General features: G+C 41.5%; 1 protein-coding gene across 1 annotated transcript; it reads left to right on the top strand.

Moving 5' to 3' along the window:
- Positions 1-19878: 19878 nt before the first annotated feature.
- LOC111219481 (piggyBac transposable element-derived protein 4-like) lies at positions 19879-21726 on the top strand. Its single transcript, XM_022742170.1, has 2 exons — positions 19879-21162; positions 21286-21726. The coding sequence occupies exons 1-2, from the start codon at positions 19879-19881 to the stop codon at positions 21724-21726; spliced, it is 1725 nt and encodes a 574-aa protein (XP_022597891.1).
- The last annotated feature ends 3616 nt before the right edge of the window (positions 21727-25342 follow it).

A 25342-nucleotide genomic window follows, 5' to 3' on the forward strand; every position in this document is an offset into this window, starting at 1 on the left:
ATAATCTGAGAGTGTCTGTACATCAGCTGAAACTCTCTAGAAAGTGGGTGATGCAACAGGACAACGACCCAAAACACCGGAGCAAGTCCACAACAGAATGGTTCCAGAAAAACAAAATCTGCCTTTTGGAGTGGCCAAGTCAGAGCCCAGACCTCAACCCAATAGAAATGCTATGGATTGACTTGAAGAGAGCCATACACATGAGACGTCCAAAGAATATGGCAGAGCTTAAGCAGTTCTGCCAGGAAGAATGGGCAAAAATTCCTCCTCAATGATGAGCAGTTCTGATCCAGAGCTACAGGAAGTGCCTGGTAGAGGTTATTGCTGCTAAGGGGGGGTCAACCAGTTATTAATTCTAAGGGTTCAGTTACTTTTTCCACTGCCATTTTGAATGTTGAATGAGTGTGTTCAATAAAGACATGAAAGATCAGATTTTTTCTTGTGTTATTATTTTAGACACATTATATTTGTCAATACCCTTGACTTAGATGAAGATCAGATCAGATTTTATGACAAATTTATTCAGAAAACCATGACATTCCAAAAGGTTCACATACTTTTTCTTGCCACTGTATGTGGCGACTGGCTCCAGTGATGCAAAGTCTGTGAAACATCTTTCAAACTCGGGTGCAATGCTCTTCACTTGCTCAATGTAACGAGCACTGTCGCGCTGAGCTGCATCTTTGCCCTGACGCTGAAGTTCTACAAACATGCTTTCAAAGAAGCGCAGGTCCCGGCATTGCAGCTTGGTCGAAAGTAGATGGAGTTTGTTGACATCATGATTATGTCAATTATTGTTATTTTTTTCCTGCAACTCTAAATTCAGTTAATTCAGAGTGCCAGTCAAGTCAGTGATAAATGCCAAGTCCATGAGCAACATCCATCACGTCTTTTATGTTCAAAACCTTACCGCACAAAGCTTGTCGGTGGATGATGCAGTGATAAAGGATAAAGTCTGGGTTAGAATTGTACCATTTACACAAGACAGCAAAACCATTTGCACAACCTACCATGGCTGGGGCCCCCGTCCGTGGCAATGGAGACAAGTTTAGAGATAGGCAGGTTGATTTTGTCCACTAACTCAATGAAGGCTTGGAAAATATCCTCTTCCCATGTAGGCCCTTTCAGAGGCAAAATGGCGAGTGTCTCCTCTTTGGCACTCATGTCATCAAACACCATTCTGATGAAAATACACAAGTGTGCCACATCTGTAATGTCTGTGGACTCATCAAATTGAAGAGATAAACACAACAGTCGATATCCTTTTAAGTTGATCCTTGAGGTTTTTGGTGATGTCTTCGCACCGTTGTGTTACTGGACAACTGGATGTCGTTGACCACTGCCATGATTTCAGATTTATTTTCAAAATCTCTGAACAGCGAGTCTGCAGCCTCCAGAAATGCCTCCTTCACCATCTCACCGTCTTTGAAAGGCTTTTTATGTTACAGAAGTATGTGACTTACTCGATATGATGCAATGGTGGCTGCTTTTCCGCTCATATTGGGCCTCGTGAAAATGGACGGTTGCGCTGCTAGTTGAGATTTCAGTTCTTTAATCTTACTCTACTTACTCTGTAGCTCACTTTTGGCTAGAAAATCCCTCTCGTAGGTTTTGTGCATGGTTTTAAAGTGCCTTTCCATGTTGCCCTTCTTTGCTAGCATGACACAAGCTTTGCATATCAACCACACACATTTTGAGTTTGACATGACGAAGAAAAAATCCTCCTCCCATTCCATGTGAAAATTATAGCTCTTCCGTTTCAGTATCCATTATTTTTGTTTTGCTCCGCTCTAAACTGTCAAGGTGCTACACATCACACACACACACACACATACACACACACACACACACACACACAGACATATACAAGCACACAAACACACACCTCATCTGTCCTCTTTTCCTTCACAAAGACACAGCCATCTCCAATAAGAAAGTCCATCTTTTTGATGGATACAATTGTCTGGTGTGATGCTGGTGTAATGTAATGTAATGTAAAACTTTGGCATTATCTGTCACGGATCAAGGCTGAACCCAAATGCAGACACAAGAGGCTCTGGTTAGTCCAAAAACAAGTATTTTATTTTAACAAAAAGGTAAGGGAATGGTGGCTAGTGGAATCCAGGAGGCAAGTGAGCTCACTGGCTGGCTCGGGCGGCAAACAAGGGCTGGCTGACTGGAGGAGATCCTGGAAGGGGAAAGACAGTGTGTCATGTGACACATTAGGGTGGGGCAAACTGTCACACTGGAGGGAAAACAAGACAAAAACATGACGTAATACAACAGTGGACATACAAGATACATACAAGTTACTTCAAAATAAAACAGGAAATAAACAAACATCCAAACATAAAGTCAATAGAAAGGGGCAGACCACAACATTCACAGTCACATGATACACCCACAACTCAGAACACACAACCATCATCAAGATCCACAACAGAGTCAGTGAACTACAGCTGCTGTGAGTGAGTGTTCACAGTGACCACAGGGCCAGTCTGACAGTTATCTGAAACACCTGAACACTGATGATGAGGATAAACAGACAATATCATCAAATGGCTTTGGATTAATACGCCACTGAAAATAGTTCCTTACATGTGCTCTATGCCCTCCTGTTTGATGAAAACCACAGTGAGCAGCTGATTGAATGAAACTACATATCTTTGCGGAGTTTTTAAAGACTTATGTCTTCAGTAGCCAATCAATGAGCTCACAGCAGAGAGACAGACAGAGGAGGGAAGTCAGTACTGAAGTGGACTAATACACTTCCTGGTATTAGGTAGCATGTCCATGTTTATATTTTGTGTGCTGTGCGATACTATTCAAATCAATATCATGAGGGTATTTGTCAAATATCAATCACAATCACATGTAAAATAATCAGTGTTAAATACAATGATGTGTGGACAGAAGAACTGTTTCTCCGCTGTTAATGGAGAGAGTCTCATGTATTTTATGAGGAACTCAGGATTAAAACATGATTACTTAACAAAGTTGTAACAGGCCTGACTTACTGCCTCTGCTGTAACATATAGTTATTTTACAGTCTGATAGCTCATTGTTATTCTAATTCGCACCATTAAAATGTTATGGCCAGTGATCAAATTCCCTGTGGGGAAATGGATGTGAAATGTATGCAGTCTATATGGAGCAGCATTCAGAGCTGCCTGAGGTTTTAATGCCCACACTCATCTACTCTGAGTAAGAGTCAGTGACCCCTTTTTACTAATTAGGATTACATAATTACACAAGGCCTTTCACATCTCCACTCGGGGTCCCATCCTCCCTCTTTAACAGGCACAACACTGCAAATTAATTAGTATTCAGCGCTTCTCTCCAGCAGCCTCTGTCTGCTGCAGGACTGATCTCACCGCTGCTGCACGACGTGAAGACGATCAATCACTCACATGTTTGTGTGAATAGAAATCCAGACATTTGATCAGGCATCAGTGAAATGCTCTCTCAGTAATAAATGATTCGACCTGAGAAGAGTTCTCAGTGGGTGGTATCGACTGACCCCTCCCCCAGAGTGAGAATAGATGAGAGGAGGGGGGTGAGTCGTAGCACAGTCAGATATGTGAGGACCGAAATGAGAGTGTGAATGGTCATAATGGAAGTGCTGGCTCTCAGACAGGCCATCGAGCTCCCATCAGGACCAATTCATGCGCTGCTGTTTCATCATTGTCAAATGTAGAGAGTTCAATCACATCCTTCACCTCAGCTGACACTGAACCTCATACATCTTTACATGGAGACATAATTTGTTCGAAATCATTCTGAAGACGATCAAACAGCTGGAACAAGGATCCTCCTCGACACCTGTAGAAAAACTGTTATTTTCTGCTAATTCTCAGTCCTCATGCAGTCCATGTGCAGTCCTTATGTAATCCTCATGCAGTCCTCTTATAGTCCTCATGCAGTCCTCATACAGTCCTAGTCAAACCAGGAACTTCTGCGCCCTGACCACTCAGCTATCAGATCTCCCAATTCATGGTGAATGTATATGTACAGTAGTTGCTAGGTAATACAGTAAATTGGGCACTGTTGTACCTGTTTTCATACATTTACAGACACAGGATTAGACATAACCAGGAAGAAAACAGAAAAGCAGTAGGGGGAAACAAACAGTTTTATTTGAAACTATTAAATTCTACATTAGACGTGCATTTTCACATAAACCAGGACAATTTGTGTCCCGGGAAAGAATATTAATTTTCCGGGACAGTCGCTCAAAAAAGAGAACAATCACAGGCAAACCAGGACGGGGGCAATCCTACAGAGGACATGTTGTTCTGGAACTAAACTCAACATAAAATACAGAGCTGCAGAACTGATTTGTATAAAGAGAATACCTCAGTCACACAAACACAAGAACTGTCCCACTGTGTAGAAGAGAAGTAGAAGAGATGAGGTCATTAACATTAACAGATCCAGTCAAAGCTGAGACGATGAAAACCATGAGGAAAACATGAAGGAAATCTGACATTTCTGTTTGTTTCATGTGTTAATGTGACACATCACAAAGATCCTAAACACACATCATTGTCATGTGCTTCCTTTTAGTTTCCTCTTAGTTTTTCTCTTAGTTTTCTGTCATTGGTTTCCTCGCCGCCCCAGACTCTTGTGTTTTCTTTATCAAATAAAACAGTACCAGCTCTCTCTGTCTGTATTTGGGTCCAAAAGTCCTGAACCGTGACAGAAATTCCTTGACAGGGTGTTTGAGCTCAGCCTCAGAGACCAGGAAAGGAGCTCAGACATCCAGGGGGAGCCTGAAGGCGAACAGATGCAGCTCTACGTTGTAGGATCCAGGTGTAGGATCCAGGTGAGGTGGTTGGGGGTGGTATTAGTAAGCCCCCCTTTCTGGAGGGGTACAGAGCAGACCCCCTACAGAGAGCGATGGGAATCCTTCATCTGGTCTGGTATCACAGGATCTCCCAGGAAGAGCTGAAGGATTGTGGTTAAGGAGAGAGATGTTTGGACTGCTTCACTGACCTGATGGATGGTGGACTTGTCCCATGTCTGTGGGCTCCACACAGGTCAACCTGACAGGAGGAGTCCCAGACCCCACAGAAACAGATAAAGACAAACATTTGGATTAATTCTCTCTTTTTATTATTCTGGTCACTGCCAGCAGCTTGTGATTATAGATTACTGGAATCTATAGTCAATGTCAGTCTCTTCACCATCAGCACCAACACCACAGTCTGTTCATTCATTTCTAGATCGGGATAAAAGCAGATGAGGAGTGATGAAGAGGGAGGGTTTGTGTCAGAGCTCTGCTGTCAGACACTACCACTGTCAGACTTAGAACTGGTGAGTACACAAACTGATTATTACTTCACTCCCACACTGACTCACTCAGCTGAGGGATACTGACTAAAGGACAGTGAATCAATATTGGAGCACAGCCAATTATGACCCAACTGATTGTATTTTGTAAGTCAATGGACTAAGTGGTCTTCAATAGGCCAGGGAAATTCTGCATGTATGTGATCCAGAGGAGGTGACTGGAGAGCTGGTTCTTTAAAGATGACAGGAATTAAAATAATTCACCTCACTGCACAAACTCTGTATATTCATCTGTACTGTGGTGTTTAGATAACAACACTCTACTGAGGTGATTAGATTTAGACAGGTTTTTAAAGTCACAAAAAAATATGAATAAATCCAGTAACTGCCTCTGAAAGCTAATGCTAATAATAACCTGTTTTCATCATGTTTCATATAGTACCAGAATGACAGTCATCAAGTTTATTTTATTGGTTTATTTATTTGGTTTTATTGTTTTTAAGAGAAAAAGCCTTTTTCTTCTCCGGTTTCTAAGTGGATTTCTGGAGGTTTATTCTGGAGGGACATCAGAGATAATCAAGTGGCAACTTTAGGGGCTAAAAAATGAAGCCAACACTGAAGTACCAAAAACCGGAACTGGCTGCTTGAGTCTGGCTCCAACAGTGAGTCAGTCCCCATAGACTCCCATGTTAAAATGTCCAACTTTACAGCAGAAATAAACATGTTTACAGCCTGGTACAAAAACTGTTTTGGTCTCTATAACTAATTTCCTCCTTCATGACACCTGTACAGGGGTGAATTTTTACTCGCTCATTTAAATTATATTAAGGCTTAAGGTTCTGAGTGACAGGTGGTTGAGCGTACAAGCCGGCATGAACTGAAGTCTCGGCTCCAAACTCACCCTTCCTTCTTGACCATTTTTGTATTAGCCGGGAGTTTGGCGGAGTCAGGTACTGGCAAGATGGCGACGGCCAAATGACCCACTCTTAGCTTCAGATCCGACTGAGTTATGACTCTGAGTTCTTAACAGAACTGGACTGTCTACGATCAGCAGTTACCTCTTTAGTTATCTGAATATTAAGGAGAGATTGTTGTGACACCACAGACCAAGTCCCTCTCCTTTCTATATGTGTCTTCATTGTCGTCAGTATGTACAGGTAGTTACATAGATCTGAAGTCTGATGTGTGTGTCGTGTTTGTTCATATTAAGTTTGGTTCAGTGTTAGTCGGCTAGTTTTCAGCTCTAGTTCATTTCATTATTGATGACGGGAGTCAGAACATCTGTTGGAATGATTCTGTCTCTGTGTCAGAATAAAGAACATCACTGAGAGCTGAGAACCATCATGACATGTGCACCTGCACAATGACACCAAACTGAGTATTAGTTTCTATTCTATTGTTATTTAATGTAAAACGGTTCAGCAGACTGTTTATTACAACTAAGCTGAGGGAATAATGTATTTTCAGATATCTGTGATCATCTAATCAGAGAGCTGTTTCTTTTGTCTTTTTCTCTATACTCTACAATATGATATTGATATGATTTCTCTCTATTATAATGTTTTTTCCATCCAGCCAAGGTCTGGATCTTTGGAGACACCTACAACCTCTTGCAGCAATGATGGAGGCCCTGCACCACCTCCACCTGCAGTGTCCACACATGAAGATCTTCTCTTCCCAAACATACACACAGTGTTTTATGAGATAATATAGTATTTTTCAATGTAACACTTGTGGCCATAACATTATTCAGTCTTATCAGCTCTGCTCTTCCTTGTTCCCTTCACCCTCACTATCGTATTACACTCTCTGCCCCATGTCAGACATACAATCACATGACTTTTGGACTCCACTGTAGCTGTAACAAATTGTAAATAGTTTATAGTTCATATTTCATAGTCCTCAGCTGTTATAGTTAATATCAGTGTGCTGTTCCAACAGCATCACTTATTATGAGGGAGATAGTTACGGGAGCAAATAAATATTAACTGTCTCACACATTGGGACTCATGATGAATAATGATTATACTTGTTACTACAAATTCTGTTGCACTGTTGATTCAACTTGCTCTTTTTAATATGCAAACTTACATATGACAGTGAAATTCAGCTTTTACTTCATCCACAGCTATATTTTTTATTTTTTATATTTTTAATAGTTACAGTTGATTGATTGTAAATTGTACACCACAGTATTTAATTCATCCATTCTGACCACTCTGCTTTATCATCTATTTCCTTTAAATAGGACCATAATTTGAAAAATGAATGTCATGATATATTGAAGAAAACTTCAAACTAGCGATTCAGACCATAAACACATAACGAAAACATTTACTGAGATAATAAAACAAGTGACAAGTAGGGTTTTTTTTCCATAGACTTCAATACAATCAGACTTCTTTTTGCAACCAATGGAGTCGCCCCCTGATGGTCATTCAATAGAATGCAAGTTTAAGGCACTTCCGCATTCGCTTCATTTTCAAGACCCGGACTCAATGTCCATTTTTATATACAGTCTATCTTTCTGCCTAGACCCTAAAAAGGGGAGGGGATATTGTTTTTTTATACTTCTTTCCTTTTTCATCTTCTTGTCTCTCTCCCTCCCAATAATTGTTGATAACTTTAAGTAGGTCAAAATATAACAATAACAAAACTGTAAGTTGTTTTGTCACAGTAGTAGTGTATACCATCATGCTATGTTACTTTACGTTACTTTATACTATGTAATGCTATGTTACGCAACGTTACATTATATTACGCTACATTATGTTACATTACATTACGCTATGTTATGTTATGCTATGTTATGTTTTACTACGTTATGTTATATGTTATATTACGCTAACTAACTATAGTTTCATTTTTTTTTATTATTTATATCAGTCTCATGTGTTTGTTGTGTTGTTTAGTTTTTGAGTTGACAGGTGATAATGAGGATGTTTCTTTCCATGTGAAGCCTGAAATCAGCAGAACATCATTTTGAAGCAGCTCTGTGGCTGTAGCAGCTGATTCTCAGTAAATGTTTAAATTTTATTCTCGTGTGAAGTATGGGTTCTACAGTAAGTCAACAACAGTAATCTAACTAACTGTGTCTGCATACTGGAACTGGACCTGGAAGATGAACCTGGTCTGTCCTGTTGACTCATGCTGTTCATTTTTATAGGGACGCTCATCTTGCCATAGTTTAACATACAGAACATTCTCATAGAAAAGAATAATAAAGAATAAAAGCTCTCTCTTTGTCTCTCTCTTTGTCCAGTCAAACTTTAAAATCTGTTCCGCCCTCTTCTTCCTATACTTTGCTCACCCTCACCCCTTTTCACATATGATGACATCATGATGAGGTCAAATCGCCAAAAACTCCCACTTTTCCTCTTTTGTTTTGCATGAAAGTTTATACGTTATCTCAAAATTAAACATCACAATGATTTCAATGAGAGATTTATCATGTTCTTGTTAGTCATGTTTTAATATGATAGCTACCAACTGTAATCTGTAAATTAATCTGGAAAATTGAATGTGTTAATCTAACAAAAATGAATAATATTACCAAGTCTGACACAGACAAAATGATGACTGAGGAGACATCATGAATTTAACAGTAGATTGTGTGTTAAAACGTGTGTTTTATGTGCACATGTTGTAGTGATAAACTGATGTTAGCAAAGAAGCTAGCTCTGAGATAACATTAGCTAAGTTATTCAACACTATCACTGTCTGTGAAGACAGTACTGACTGAAGACTGAAGACTTAATGACTATACAGCGGAAAAAAGACAAAGCAGAGCAGCTAGGAGCAGCTAAAACATGTTTTACACCCTGCTGACTGTGACATGACCCTCCCTTCATTCCTGCCTGTCTTCTTCTGAACCAGTGTCTACCTTTAGCTTAGCATTAGCCTACTGACAACACACTGACTTTAAATGGTTTTATTGTGGTGAGCTCACCCCTGGCCCCTGTCAGTCCAGCTGAGCCCAGTCTGACACTGTGATTGACTCTGTTGTGTTAAGAGCTGATAGATTTTCCTCCACACGCTGCCGCTGAGCCTGTTTCTCAGTCACCATGACACACAGGCTGAGACACATGGACACAGTGAGAAGCCTCAGAGGTGTCAGAACCAGAACAGCAGAGATCTGCTCTGAGCCCAGTGAAACAACCGATTATCATCCTCATCATCATCATTTTCATCATCATCATTTTCATCATCATCATTTCAGAGGTCAATATGTGGCCATACACTGCTGTAGCTCACTTTGATATTTTACAGAGCCCTCTCCTGACATGTTCCTGTTAACTAGTAGCAACAACGCTAGTGACTGCGCCGCTTGTTGTGTGTGTCACATGATGCAACACAGTCTGTGTGTTGCCCTTTATATTTTAAACTAATCTTTGTGCAGCACATTTATGTGCAAACCCAACCCATCACAGTTTGTATTATTTCTCCTGCTGTGTTGGTCCAGTAGTGCGCAGGTTAAACTTGCAACGTCTGTTTGGAAGAAACATTTTTAACCACACAGAGAGAGAGAGAGAGAGAGAGAGAGAGAGAGAGACAGACAGACAAGATTCTCCTGTTGGATGAGACAGTTTTTAATGCTTAAATTTTTTTCTAGTTGGTTTTCATCCTATAAAAATCTAAACATGTTGTTGGAATATTAAAATGTCTCAGTAGCACCTGTAGTGACACTGACCCAGAAAAACAAGGCTAACATGCTGCGCAGTTCAGAGCACATTGTGCTACTTACAAAGTGTGAGCTCAGCAGCATAAGTTAGAAAAATGGTTGAGTGCTAATCAGGCCAAACCCACCAACTGATGTCCTCATTCATCTGTGGGAGCACCTGCTCTGCAGCCATGACACAGAATCCTGCACCATCCCACAGATATTCCCCAGAAGTCTGGAACTTCGTTTCCCCTAAAGAAGAGGAGCACTGTTACTGTATCAGTAGCTCAGGTCATTAAGTGTTGGAAAAGGGTGTTAACAAGAAGAGATGTCTTTGATTTGATATGGAAGTAAAACATGATGAAACCACTGAAAAAACTGAAAAGAAAAAAAATCATTATTTAACTTTGTATTTTCAGAGTAAATGTTTCTCTCTTAGGTCATAGTCAAGCATCAACCTCCAGGGCTGAAAAATGAAGCCAACACTGAAGTACCAAAAACTGCCTGGTACAAAAAACTGTTTTTGTCTAAAGCTAATTTACTCTTTCATGACAACTGTACGGGGGATGAATTTTTATATAACTCACCTGTTTACATTTTATTAAGGCTTCTAATTAAGGTCACTGAACAGGACCTATCGGTGTTTGTGGTGTTGGTTCTGAAGGATTTTTCATGTAAATATAAGAGAGATAATTTGACTTGTTTTTAGTCAAATCACTAACAGAAGGTGAGGCAAATTCTAGTATAATTTTATTTATATGTTAGCACCAATTATCAGCTATCAGTGTCTGCACTCACCATACCTGACTTCTTGGCTTAGCTTGTTAACTAGCTAATTAGCAAGCAAATTAATTAGCCTTAAGTTAGCCTTCGAGCAAATTAGAAAGGCTTCATATAATGAAATTAGCAGCGCTGCTCCTTAATTGGTGCATAGGAAAAAAAGACAGACAAGCAACATAAAGACAACACAAGACAGATCATTTCTAATATAACAAGATAAATAATATAAAAATGTACAAAACATTAAAATTTGAGTTGAGGACACGGACCACAGTGTTTTATGACTGATACAAGATCCATATTGACTCTTGTGGACAGTGGCAGCACTACATTATGTATGTAGTATGTATTAGGATCAATGCATTTCGAACGCAGCCTCTAACCATCTCACTGACCAGTTCTTAAATCAAACAAGACCCATGCCATTGATTTTAATGGTTCCAGCAGCCATCCTCAGGAGATGATCAGTCACTTTGGAGAATGTTGAAAAATATATTTTGTCTGAATAATACATTGCTCGTGGCTCCGGCTCAGGCCATTAGTGTAATTAGAAAGTCAGCTTGCATTAAATTGATATGGATGTATTGCCTGGGGACGGAGGAGGAGAGTGCATGTGTGTATATGTGTCGTGTAGTGAACGAGAGTGAGGATGAGATTTGTAGTCAAACTCAGGAAGCAGACGAATCATTAATCATGACAAACAACAGCACGGCCTGCTGCGTGTAGCTGAGTGGCACAAGTTGTTTAATGTGATGTAAAGTCAGAGTCAAAGTCAGAGTCTTCATACGGATCCATCAACACATGATCAAACATTCCCTACTGTAATTACACCGACTCAGATGAAACTTTAATGATCCGTGTCGTTAAACTGGGTCATAGCAAAAAGGAAATCTTTAATATATTATGAAAATGTAACAATATTTACAGACACACCAGAACTTTCTGGAAGCACTAATGTAAGAAATAAAATCTTAATATGGTTCAACAGAGTCTGATTTTCCACTAACCTGATTAACATGGATTTATTTTCTGTTCTGAAGGATTAAAACTCTACACCAGCCATAACTTTATCTTCACACAGCAAAATAAACCTGTCACATGACCAACGATGATGAACAACTTTGACCACTTTCAGTTATAATCCTCCTTATGAAATCCGAGCCTGTGTCTGACTCTGCGGTCAGAACTTCTTCAGCAGGTCATTCAGTGTGTTCATCCTCTGTGATTATTTACCTTTAGATTTCAGTGTTAGTTGGTCTTCCCCACACTGGACTCACAATGCCTTCACAAACACCAGCACTGACAGGAACTGATGCAGCCTGTAAACCAGTGTTGCTGTTGACTGATTAATATCAGCCTCTCTGTCTTAAACCGGGCCGCATGGCCATGACAGAAGAGGGAAACGCACACAAAGCCAATTAACAAATGTTTTATTTAAGGCAATATTTCCAGGAGAACTTAAACTAACAATGAGCATTGTAATTGAGTCCATGAGTGATGGAGTGTGTGAGTGCAATGTTTTATGGTGCAGCAACAGAAACAACACAAACCAAACACCAACCAAAACCAAGTGGGTGCCTCAGGCAGGAGAGAGAACCAGAACTGAGCTCCAACATAGTTTTAATTGCACCGGTCTGCTGATGACCCCAGGTAATGACAACCCTTTTCCACAGCCACCTCTAGTACCTGCAAAGGAAGCAGCCACACACTAGAAGCAACAGGTACAAAGAAAGACGGGGGTCTCACCATAACAAAGGAATACCAAGCAGAAAAAAGAAAACAAACTACACAATAAACTTGTCAAACTGTCAGGACTCACCATACGCCCACAACCTGCCAGTCTACAAGCTGTGCCCACAGCAACCACTCAACCTAAAGGGAGCAAAATCAAAGGGATTTATAGCAGGAAATAAACACTGTCCAGCCATAACTCCAAAACTGGAGCCTGCAACAGTACATCCGCAACCACATCATCACGACCTTTAGTGTGTCAGATGTCCAGATCATGAGACTGCAGGACCAGTAACCACCTGATCAGTCTCTGGTTAAGGCATCGTAGGGTGTGCAGAAACATCAGTGTGTTGTGTCTGCAAAATGCTGCAGAGCCCAGATCAAAGCAAAAGCCTCCTTCTCAACCACTAAGTTTAACTGTAGCTTAGTTAAACTTATAATTAACGTTACTAGCAAGCTATACTAACGTTGGTTTGGATAGCATAACTTCTTAACTACATGGCTAATGTTGGCCTAACCAGTAGTTGAGTACAGCACTCATTGTTCGCAGCCGGCATTGTGCTCTTGAGCCATCACTGTTTGATGAGTATTGCAGAATTTAGCGATAATGTTATTGACATACGTTAGTAACTACTTAGGGTCCAGGGAGGAGACCATTGAATTTAGCGCCACAGCCAACATGAACATTTGTTCACAGGGAGGAAGAACGTGGCCTAGAGAGGATGGAAGTAGCTAATTCAGGATAACATAATTGTACTTTTTATTTGTCTTTATATCTGAGTAAGTGCTATAACAGTTTTAACATACTGTTAACCTTAATTATCCTTAATTTGTTATAGAACTGTGCTTAAGAGATGGGCTTGGAGAGGAAGGTCTTGGTCCTACAGGCTTCAAGGAAATGGGAAAATCTCAAGAAGAAATATAAGGTAAGTTAGGATCTATGCACACAGCAGCTGTTATGGAGGGGCATGTAGTTCTAGAGCTATTGGGGGTGTTGTACAGTGCTTGAATATATATAACAATCAACAATTTAATACAGTAGCACTTTGGTTGATAAGTGGTGAACATAATTTGTGATTAAAGATACATTCATAATAAGTAGTTTGGGTAATTCTCAGTGAGTCTTAACAGGCACAAGATTTTTTCTTAATTTTGCTATATCTGATGTTTTGCAGGAGCTTAAGTACTCACCAACTGGGTCAGGAGTTGACTGTGGTGACGTAACCGCAAGCCTCCTGGCCCCGGCTTTATGCGATGGATGAGGCCTTAGCTCAGAAGGCATCCATTACTCCCCCAGTATTGATGGCCTTACTGGAGGTAAGTTGCTGCTGAGTCCTCTGTCTCCATGCCGACCAGTCCTGCTTGCCCTGCCCCAACTGTTTCTGCTTCCCCTGCCCCAACCAGTGCTGTGCCCCCTGCCCCAATCAGTTCTGCTCCCACTGCCTCTTCCAGTACCCTGCCTACCATCCTGCCAACAAGAAGGGCCAGAAAACATCTGGCCAGTTAAATTCTTGACTTTCTCAAGGAAGAAGCAGCCAGAGAAGAGGAAAGAGAGAGATGGAGGAACACAGAGTTCAATGTACAATGAGTTTGTTCATGCATTCATTCATTCATTTATGATTCATTCAGCAATTGGTTGGCAAGATAATAAATATTGGGACAGATATATTTGTTTAATATTTAATGTTGTCAATACACTGTAAATATTTATGTGACTTAATATATAAGAAAATTTTTATTAATTATACATATATACATATATACTGTATATTATACATATATTTCTTAGAAACTTTTTGCAATTTAAACATGTTATTCAACTGTTTAGAATTCTGTATTTTGAAAGATATAATAAAAAACAAACTGGATATTACTAGCTTATAACTGCAACAGCAGAACAACAACACAACTGCATAATTACTCTTTTCCTTGTCTGTGTATCACCTACAGTATATTACACATAATCATGCTCTTGCAGCACGTTGTGCCTCTTCTCAGGAGCTGAAATTAAGGCGGCAAGTTCTTCCCTCCTTGCAGAGCTCACCCCATCTGCCACATGTCCGCGTCTTCTGGTGGGCTCAAACACAGCCTCATCCATAATATCTCCCACTCCCAGGCAGATATTTTGGAGCATTGTAGGCAGTGACCACCTTGGGGACAATCAGCCGATCCAGTGGCAAAGTCTGAAGGAAGATAGCTCTCCTTCATCCTGCCAAATAGGTCTCAATGATGCACCTTGCCCTTGAATGGTGTCTGTTGAAATAAGCTTGGATTGACCCCTGGACTGGCTCCCTATATGGTGTGATGATGATAACGGAGTTGTCAATGCAAGGATATCCCCCATCATCAAGCAGAAAATGGTCAGCAGGTGGATACACTCCAGACACAAAAAGTGGACTGCAGTGCAGAATCCTGGCATCATGTGTTGCCCCAGGGTAACCACAAAATACATCTATAAATCTGCCAGAGTGGTCACAGGTGGCTTGCAGTACAACAGAATAAAACAGTTTTCTGTTGAAGTAACAGCTGGCATCATTGACTGGATCTCTGATCCTTATATGACAGCCATCTATTGCTCCCAAAGCCTTCTTGAAAGCACCGGGGTTGGCCAACCTGGCAAACCTTCACCCACAGCCTTCCTGTCCTCCTCTGTTGCTGGGAGCCTAATGATATGGCCACAGTGGCGCAAGAGGGACTTCATAACTCCCTGGTGGAGCGAAACACAGTGGTCTGGGGAATGGAGAAAACCCTGCAAGCAACCCGGTATGATGTGCCACAAGCCAACCAGAACAATGAATGATTTTACATTTGTAAATTATACATTTAAAAAATAATTATATTTTCATTTTCAGAAAACCAATTATCTGATTCTGAGACTAACAGTTTTAAAATTGCTCATTTGTTCCACTTTTAAATTATGAAATTAGTCCCCCATGATTAAAATGGTTTGTTTGTCTGATTTGTGTCCATACATGCTAATAAGCAGTGGTGGAAGAAGTACTCAGATCCTTTACTTCAGTAAAAGTACCAGTACTGCAATGTAAGTAAAACTCCTGCATGAAAAATCCTAATTGAGTAAAAGTACTAGTTATTATGAGCTTGATGTAGTTAAAGTATTGCAGTAAAAGTAATGGTTTGGTCCCTCTGACTGATATTATATATGTGACATCATTAGGTTATTAATACTGAAGTATCTGTGTGTAAGAAGTCAAAAGACAAAAAGGTTGGAAACCACTGGTGTCATCCTTAACACTGTGTTGTATTTTAAAAGCTTGTTATATTATCCATTGTGTCAAATCTGCATTTGAAAAGTAAATAAAGCATATATATGTCATGGTTTGCCATGGCGGACATTTTATGTTTAAATTTATGTTTGGATTTTTGTTCATTTTTGTTACTTCATGTTTTATTTTGTAGTGGTTTCCTTGTGTCTCTTGATATTTGTACTTCCTGTCTTTTTCCTGTTCTTATGTTCAACCGTGTCAAATGCAGCACTGAGATCCAGTAATTGTCACAACCCTTCTGTTTTTTTTTTGTATTTTTCTGCCTTTGGTATGAGTGGGTGTGTTTTTGTTTTGTGTGTCCTCTTTCTCTCTCTCTCTGGCCGCAAACCTGCAAGACATCGGAAATCAAGTGTGCTGGTCTACCATCAAGCAAATCACCTGTTTACCTCTTAAACCCTGTGGCTACATCCAGTCCCCGCCAGATCGTTGCCATATATGGTTGCTGTGTGTGCCATGCTCCAGCTCAGTCTTAGTCACAGTTATCTCGCCTGTCATTTTGGCTTTTGCCTCCCTGTAAACTTTAGCTTTACTCCTCTTTCTGTCTCCAGGAATTGCTGACAACTAACCTGCCAACTCCACTCCACCAAGCCTGCAGCCAGCTCACCACCACTCACCCTCACCTGTTTAATATAAAAGACTTATTTAAGACTTACTTGCTTAATCCTCACCTGCTTCTCCTTTGGCTGCATTTGGGTCCAGCCACTGATTCGTGACAGTAATACTAAAACTGAAAGGTTTGATGTGTCACTGTTCAGATGACTGTCATTTAAAACTTTAACAACCACAGTCTGACTGCTGTGGTTTGGTCTTAATCCAAAGTATTAAATACATTGTTTTGCACCAATAAAGTGTTAAGTTGCCTGGACCTGTAGTTATTTAATACTGAGGCATCCAGATGAGACTTTTTAAAAGAGGTTTAATGAATGGAGAGAGGTGTGCTTTAGTCAGAGCAGAGCCGACCCGCTGCATCATCTCATCCTGCAACCAAGAGCTCTACAAACACCCGGTTCTGCCCCCCCCCCCCGTCAAACTGTTGCTCCTGCTCACTCTCAGTTTGCTTGTTGCCTGATATCAGACTAATCTGAGCTGCGAGCTCAGTCCCCTGTCCACCGCCTCTGCCTGCCCCTCACATGGGTTCACTCATCTAAGTGTAATTGTGTCGCACACACTGAAACCCCTGTCCTACCTTTTTATCAGGTTGACTAATGAAAACGCTGCATGTGTGATGAAGTCTGTGTGAATGTGTTGGTGCTGTGCTGGAGACGAGGAGGGGGATGGAGGAGGAGCTCCACCTCTGTTCCACATCAGAGGTAATAGGTCCTGGATGGAGAATGGTACTTTGTTGACACTTGGTTGCCATAGCAGCAGGATACACACAGTTATTATCATATCTGCTGCTTGTGTAGAGAAGGGTTTGTTAATACTGCATCACAGTGTGTCAGCCTGGAGGAGGACAGGGAGACGTCAGTGTGAAACTGAATGAGATCTCAGATGTAGAGATAACTTAACCCAGCTGAGGAAAGACAGACAGACAAGACAGTGGGCTAGAGAAGCATCTGTTGGTTTTGCTGGTCAGATATAAGGTAACATTGGAAGCCGTTGCGGTGCACATGGCATCTGCTGGGAGGACTGAGTCTGAGGGAGAAACAGTGGACTGGTCCATCTGCCAAGACCTCGGGTCCTGGTCTTCAGAAACAGCCAGAGGAGAGGGCAGGATGAGCTCAGGGCTGAGATGAGCGTCGCCCCTGCTGCTGTCAACATTCACCCGTGCACTTCTGCCAAGTCTGTCTCCGCCATCAGAGCATCTGCATACAGGGACAGAGCTTCAGGCTGCCTGTGCTGTACAGAGTTTTAACTGCTGTGAGTGTACAAATAAAATCTAAGATAAAGAACCTGACAGGATGTCCTGGTTGTCTGTCTCATATTCATCACATTTCTTTTAGCATACTGACGGAGATCTCCTCGCTTTGACTGATGACAACTAATATCTACAAAGTGAATCCTAACATCGGCTTTTAACACTGTTATGGAGAGGTCACAGATCAAAGGCTGTATTATCAATAACTATTAGCAACAACTATTTACATGAAATCAAACTTGAACCAAATGTGTGGATGAGTTCTGACTGTAACCTGTCTCTTTGGTTACAGAGGAGTGCCGAACAGCTGGAGGAGTGATGACAGAGCAGCAGTGATGAACCCACACTAACCTCAAAACATACTGATTTCCATATGGTCTTCACAAAGCCAGACACCTTTTGGATCACAGAGCAGGTCTTTACCTGGTGCCTGTTAAACATTACTGCAGCTGCACCCCTTCCTTTGAGGTGTGATGGGTTATGACACACAGCGATCTCCATCATCCCCCAGAATACAATTATCTTCATGGTCTGTGAAGATGACAGTCTGTGGACATACAGAGGGTTGTTTGTTAGAAATATGTATCAAATAAATATCAGATTCAGTCACTTATGCTGCCTTCAGAGTGGTGTCTGGGTCTGCTCCATCTACTTGAACTCAATCATTCAGCCTTATTCTCCTTGTTGGCCACTGTGTTACTCTAATGAATGTGGTCTGTCATCACCGTCCCTGCACACAAGACAGTCTCAGTCTACACTGTTCTGGTCTGTGGTCCCTCTCTATCTTCATGAATCTGTTGAAGACTCATCACTTCAGAGAGCACCTCCTCTCCTAACACCTCTAACACTCTAACATGTTTGACTAGCACTTACTGTGCACTGTGGGTGCACTTCTTTACCTGATCTCCTTGAACTTATTAAATAGTTGTAGTACGTAGGTTTAGGTACTAAGGTTTCCTACTGCACTGAAGCTTTAGTGTTGTCCCTCACTTGTAGGTCTCTTTAGATAAAAGCATCTGTTGAATGAGTAAATGTAAATTTAAAAGTTCTGCAACCCCTTTTTGTTTCACTGCAACAGCAGGGCCTGCTCTATAATGATAAATTTCACAGAGTGACTGAGTGATCTTATTTCCACCATTGGTCAGTTGAAAGCCACATGACTGGCCCTATAATCTGGAATGTCCCCGACTGACTGACTGACTGACTGACTGACTGACTGACTGACTGATCATATTTCCACCAGACAGAGGAATAACTAAACATAAGACACACAGAGCAAAGAGAGCAGGAGAGAGGGAGGGAGAGAGAGAGAAGTCATCGATAACGAGGCTTCATACTAACGACTATGACCAACTCTACATATCAAACAGAGGGAGTTAGACATAAAGACCTGTCTTTAATAAAAGTCTGTGACGTTATGGAGTTGAAGTAAAGAAAGACTAAACTATTGTGGATCCAGACGGAGGCTGTGCTCTGCGTGAGAGACTGAATAAGAAAGAGTCTGTCTCTTCTAACTTTCTCTGTGAGTGATCATGTTACAGTGAATACAGTTGAAATCACAGCTCAGACTTTTTTTAACTGCTGTATTTGGTGATGTTGTCAGATGACACTGTGATTAGAAAATGTGGATTTTAGCAGCAGCTTAGAAGTGACTGCTGGTTAACATGTAGTCTTAACCTTCCTGTCGTGTTCGGGTCAAATCTGACCGATTTACAACTTAAAACACTCATAAATATTGTGTTTTACATCTGATTGCCTCAAGGCCTTATGATATCCTCCACACTATGCACTTGAACATATAAAAGTGATGATCACCTCTTTCATTGAATTTTGAGTGTTTTAATCAACCTTGTTACACCTGTGGTGTTCCCAGTCAAAAGTGACCGCCATAGGAAATGAATGGGTATCCAGACTATATTCATCCATCAGACAGAAAACATCCCCATACACACCACCCCAACTCACTCACTCATTCACTCACTCACTCACTCACACACACATTTCAGACTGAACATTGTCTTTTGCGGGTACACATCTCTTTCCCACGCTTATGTGCCGATCCTCCCACATGAACCAACTTCCTGATGAAACTATGTATCATATCTTCACACAGACTAGACAGGTGTCTGTTATGTGAACCCATCTCTTTCCCACGCTTTTGTGCCCATCCCCCACGTGAACCACACCTTCCAGACTAATCAATGTATCATCTTCACACAGACCCCATATATATAGCTCGATGTTTGCCTTGCACTCCTTTTACTCTGAGCACAATGAGTAGGCGACTGACCAAGCGGTTCTCTGTCGAAGAGGTTCTGGTCCAGGTTTTTGGACATGATGAAGAGGGCACTGAAATTGAACCAGAGATAGAGGAGGATGTCTCGGAAGTGGAAGACAACACAGATTCTGATCCAGACTTTGAGGAGACTGACCAGTCAACAGATGGAGAGGGAGAGGCACCTGAGGAACAGGCACCTGAGGAGACATTCCAGTCCAAGAGTGGACACTTGCTCTGGTCTTCATCCCCCCAGGACAGAGGAAGTAGAGCGAGAGTGGAAAACATCATAAAGATGACGCCAGGGCCAACACGGTATGCGACATCTCGTGTGGATGACATGAAGTCCAGCTTCCAACTCTTTTTACCAGAGTCCATTGAGGGAATTATACTGGAGATGACAAACCTGGAGGGGAAGCGGGTGTTTGGGGACACCTGGAGAGAAATCGACCTGGTAGACCTCCAAGCCTACATAGGTCTGTTGATTTTAGCAGGAGTATATCGCTCAAACAATGAGGCTACAAAAAGTCTGTGGGATGCAGAGTCTGGCAGGCCTATATTCCGGGCAACTATGTCCTTACAACTATTTCATGTCCTTTCAAGAATTATTCGATTTGATAGCAGAGGTACACGACCCGTCTGCTGGCGAAATGACAAACTGGCTGCCATCAGGAACATTTGGGACAGGTGGGCGGAGCGCCTACCACTTATGTACAATCCAGGCCCTGAGATGACAGTTGATGAGCGCCTGGTTCCTTTCAGAGGTCGCTGTTCCTTCAAGGTGTATATTCCAAGCAAACCAGGGAAATATGGAATAAAGATCTGGGCAGCATGTGACGCCAGGAGCAGCTATGCCTGGAATATGCAGGTATACATGGGGAAACCCAGTACTGGAAGGGCCGAAAAAAACCAGGGCATGCGTGTTGTGCTGGACATGACAACCGGTCTCCAAGGGCATAATATCACATGTGACAACTTCTTCACATCATATGCTCTTGGTCAGGAGCTGCTGAAAAGAAAGCTCACCATGGTAGGGACAGTGAGGAAGAACAAGCCTGAACTTCCCCCTGCACTGGTATTGACCAGAGGAAGAGAGGCACTCTCATCAAAACTTGCTTTCACTGACACACACACTCTGTCATATGTTCCCAAGAAGAATAGAAATGTCATCCTGATGAACACGCTACACAAAGATGCCGCTGTCAGCACCACAGAGGACAGGAAGCCCCTTATGATCCAGGACTACAACAAGAACAAAGGAGGCGTTGACTGCCTTGATAAGGTAATGTAAAGTTTCATCCATCATGCATTTTATTTTATTCTTATTTATGTGAATCATAGCATTTTGTGTACAACAGATTCAATATTGTTCCCAATCTCTTATTTATTGTTCCTTTTATTGCAGCTTACTGGTACATACACCTGCAAGCGAATGACAGCCCGCTGGTCTGTGGCACTGTTCCACAACATCCTTGATGTGTCTGCTTTCAACGCATATGTGGTGTGGACAGCCATCGACTCAACCTGGAATCAGGGGAAGAGTTTCAAGAGGAGGCTTTTCCTAGCAGAGCTGGGGAAAGCTTTGGTGACTCTTCTTATTCAACGGCGCCAGCACATTCCCCGCACACCAGCCTCTGCCAGTCTGGTTAGGAGTGTGCAAGCCCCAGCCCCAGCCCCAGCCGCTGCCCTGGCTGCTCTCCCCACACAAGGACATGGGCAGAAAAGGAAGCGCTGTGAGCTCTGTGCCCCTAGAGACAACAAAACAAGCCTGAGATGCTGCAAATGTGATGCCTATGTTTGCAAGGCCCACTCTGACCTGAGTGTCACATGCCACTCATGTGCATGAATTCACATGCACACACACACACAAATACACACACACACACACACACACACACACACACACACACACACACACGACTTCATGTTGAGTTTGGTCTTTGGTTTTCCATTTATTTTTTACATTACATGTTCATTTTGTAATACATTTTCAGTGCCTATTTGTATTTTCACTGCAGTTATTTTATGTCTAATTCTATAAATTCATGTTAAACATTACTTTGAGACATTGTTCACAGCTAAAGAATGTTGAATAAAAATTTGGCGGTGAAAAATGGTTTTTGTGCTAATTTAAGAGCAGTTAAAACAGACCGGTCAATTTTGACCGGGAACACTAAAGTAAGGGGCGGAAGCTGAACATGACAGGAGGGTTTTAAAGGACCACGTTTCAGTCACTGTTTCAAACCTGTTCCCTTGTCTGACAACAGAAACAGAAAAACATGTCAGTGAGAACATCTTAACTGTGAATTCAGCCGTATGAAAATACTTTATATGTGAGCACAGAGAGGAGGAGAAAAGAGAACACGATTGGTTGTTCACAGGTTCCAACAGTTTTAAACTACGTCCTCAATCTCACATATTGACATATTGATATGTGGTCCAGCCATGTACTGTAGGTTTTGACTTGATCTCTGGTTTCTAAGTGGATTTCTGAAGGTTTACTCCGGAAGGACATCAGAGATAATATATGACATGTCTTCACGAGGCGTAAGTCACACTCGTACAGCCTAAAACTGTGTTTGAGGAGTTATGACTCCTGAGAATGACACAACTTGTCTCTCATTGTTTCACAGTATCTTAACCTCTTCCATGATTTGTCACTGCTACAGCTCCAAACAGACACAAACATTCTGTCAGTCAAATCTGATGTCACACAGTCACACACAGTCGTCAACATGAGAGCCATGTGCTGAAACACAGGTGGTGTTGAGGGACGTGTGTGTGGCTGTACTCATTTATCTCAGCTCTCTCTCAAACATTCATTTTCATTCCCATCTCATGGGAGAGATAAAAAGACATGTCCAATTTACATCACACACACACACACACACACACACACACACACACACACACACACACATAATAACAATCAGAGTCAGTTTAGCTCCAGTGACTCTGACATGTCACAGTATTATTATTATATAGTATCAGCTCTATGTTTATATTGATTTCTCTTCTCCTCTGGGTGGAAATGCTTCTATTCATATAGATGGAATATTACCAGCCAGCAAAAGGCTCTTTTGGTGAGTAGGTTATTGTTAGGGGGGGGCACAACATTTTTTACAAAGATTAAAAGTCCATGGCTTTAAAATATACAGTACAAAGATTAATAATTGACTGTGTTTACAACTGGAGGTGTTCTGTCAACAGTTTTACAGGTGTCTCTTTTACTATTGTGGTCTATGGGAAAAATGCTTTTTGGGCCGCAAGATATTTTTTGTTGCAATACCGCAAGAGGCCACTGGGAAACATTGGCTGCAAGGCAGAGCGGTGGCGCCATATCCAGGTCTACTGACAAATAACCTAAAGTGCACTACACTGCTACATCGGAGACAGATAGGATGTTCTGAGCTCATCAGTCATCACACCACTTTTACCTTAGCTTCTGAGGAAAAATCTCTGGGGCTGAAAAATGAAATCAACACTGAAGTCCTTAAAGCTACAGTTCCTTCAATGACCACTAGAGTCTGGCTCCAACCGTGAGTCAATCCCCATAGACATACAGTAGAAATAAACATATTTACAGCCTGGTACAAAAACAACTATCATGGACTGAGGATGCAGACAACCTCTTGAGATTTTGATTTTGATTGTCTCACCTCACTGATATAATTGAAGTCCAGAAGAAGTTCACCTTGATTTTAACTTTGTAGGTTTACATAATATGGCATGTTGTGAGGTCTTTTGCCCCTTGCTGAACTGGTTTGTTAGAAATTAAGAACTGGTAGACCCACTATTGCAGGGGGTGTGTTACAACTGTAGTGATAACGCCACACTTTAGAATTTACTCTCGTTGAAATGGGGCACCAGTCCTCTGGGAGGACAACAATGAATTACTTCATTGATAAATTTATCAATCTCATGTCAGAATCCATGACTTCTCGATTCAATGGATCTCCAGTCTCTACATCAAAAGATCACAACAGGACAACAACTGGGTGTAAATAAAGGAGTTTATTAACTAAACTACTATCTACAGAGTAAATGTAAGATGTAATAATCATAAAGATGAAAATAATAAGGAAATGAGCAGTGTGATGAGTTGGCAATGGTGGGAGAGGATATGTTATGGCTATACACTATGGCTATACAGCTAATGATGCTATATCTACGAATGAGATTTTGTAATTAAATATTACTATATTTCGACATCAACCCAGTCATGAGCAGAGTGTTAAAACCGGCCTCCTGTGAGTTGCGCTGTAGCTGGAGATCCTTGGCTGGAACCCAGGTGGCTGCAGTTACCGTGGTAACCCTGGAGACACGGGATCTAGATTCTCCTGGAGGCCGTGTCCCATTATCACGATAACAGATTCTGCCGGTGTCTCAGCGGTTCAGCTCTGGTGGAGTTTGCCAGGAGACTTTCTGTCTCGGGCACTCTTGATTTCTGCTCGGCTTCTCTCCAGGAGGTCGTGCAGATGTTATCTGCCCACGTCTCTTGCGGTTTGATGTGAAATAAACTCTAATGCTCTTCACTTTGGCTGGATAACTTTAGAGGAGACTGGCGTTGACCAGATAACTCTAAAGTTGTCAAAAAGTTTCAAAAAGGAAAACTTGATAATAATTAAAGTTACCAAATTACTCTGAGGCACTTCTGTTGTTTTGGTTCAGTTGGTCTTGACTTGGCTTATACAAAAGATTGCTCGTGTAGACTAAATAATGTTACTTGGAGCCTGTGGCAAAGAAATAAAGGATGGAAAAAAGTGCAAAAATGGCTAAGAGCCATGAGTTTGTGGCTAGCAGCTTAGAGGTGTATGTTCACTACACAACTAAGTTTTCAATTCAATACAATTCAATTTTATTTGTATAGCGCCTGCTGGGTTGAGGTTGTAATCTATTCCTAGTCAGTCTCTAAAGAAAATAGCTCATTCCTACTTTTAGAACAGGCCTGAGCTGATGTTTTATCCTCTTTAAAAAACTTTTTCTATGGGTCAGACTGAGCTTCATTCAGAACAGGAGTCCGAGGTGATGGACACTGACCATTCCTCATACACATTCAGAGTCTGTCCTGCTCAGCTGGGCAGGGACTCAGGGGATGCTACACACTGAGGATGCTCACAGTGAACAGGCTGTATTTGTGTAAGTGAGTGAACCCTCTAATTGATGATAATGGCAGAGCTGCAGGGGCAGCCAAGCTGAAAATGAAGAATCTATTAATCTGAATTGTAATTTGAAAGTTTCAAAGGTACTATTAATTGGATCTTTTTTTTTTAAAGCAGAGGCTAATAGAAGCATTTTACTGCAGCTCAGATTCAGAGAGAGATGTTAGAAAGACTTCTGGCATCTTAATGAAGCAGGTCTGAACTGTTAAAACCCTGATCAGCAGGGACTCAGCCCACTGATAACATCTGTCCCTCTGGCTCCTCCCCTCAGTATACAGAGAGATGACAGGTTTCTGCTAG

The sequence above is a fragment of the Seriola dumerili genome, unplaced genomic scaffold, assembly GCF_002260705.1.
Source record: "Seriola dumerili isolate Sdu_G_001 unplaced genomic scaffold, Sdu_1.0 BDQW01000003.1, whole genome shotgun sequence".
NCBI lineage: Eukaryota > Metazoa > Chordata > Actinopteri > Carangiformes > Carangidae > Seriola > Seriola dumerili.

Excerpts from the sequence above, each read along its gene's own strand:
- LOC111219481 (XM_022742170.1), top strand. The coding sequence starts at position 19,879 with ATGAGTAGGCGACTGACCAAGCGGTTCTCTGTCGAAGAGGTTCTGGTC. Across the intron at positions 21,163-21,285 it reads GCGTTGACTGCCTTGATAAG|CTTACTGGTACATACACCTG; the intron begins GTAATGTAAAGT and ends CTTTTATTGCAG.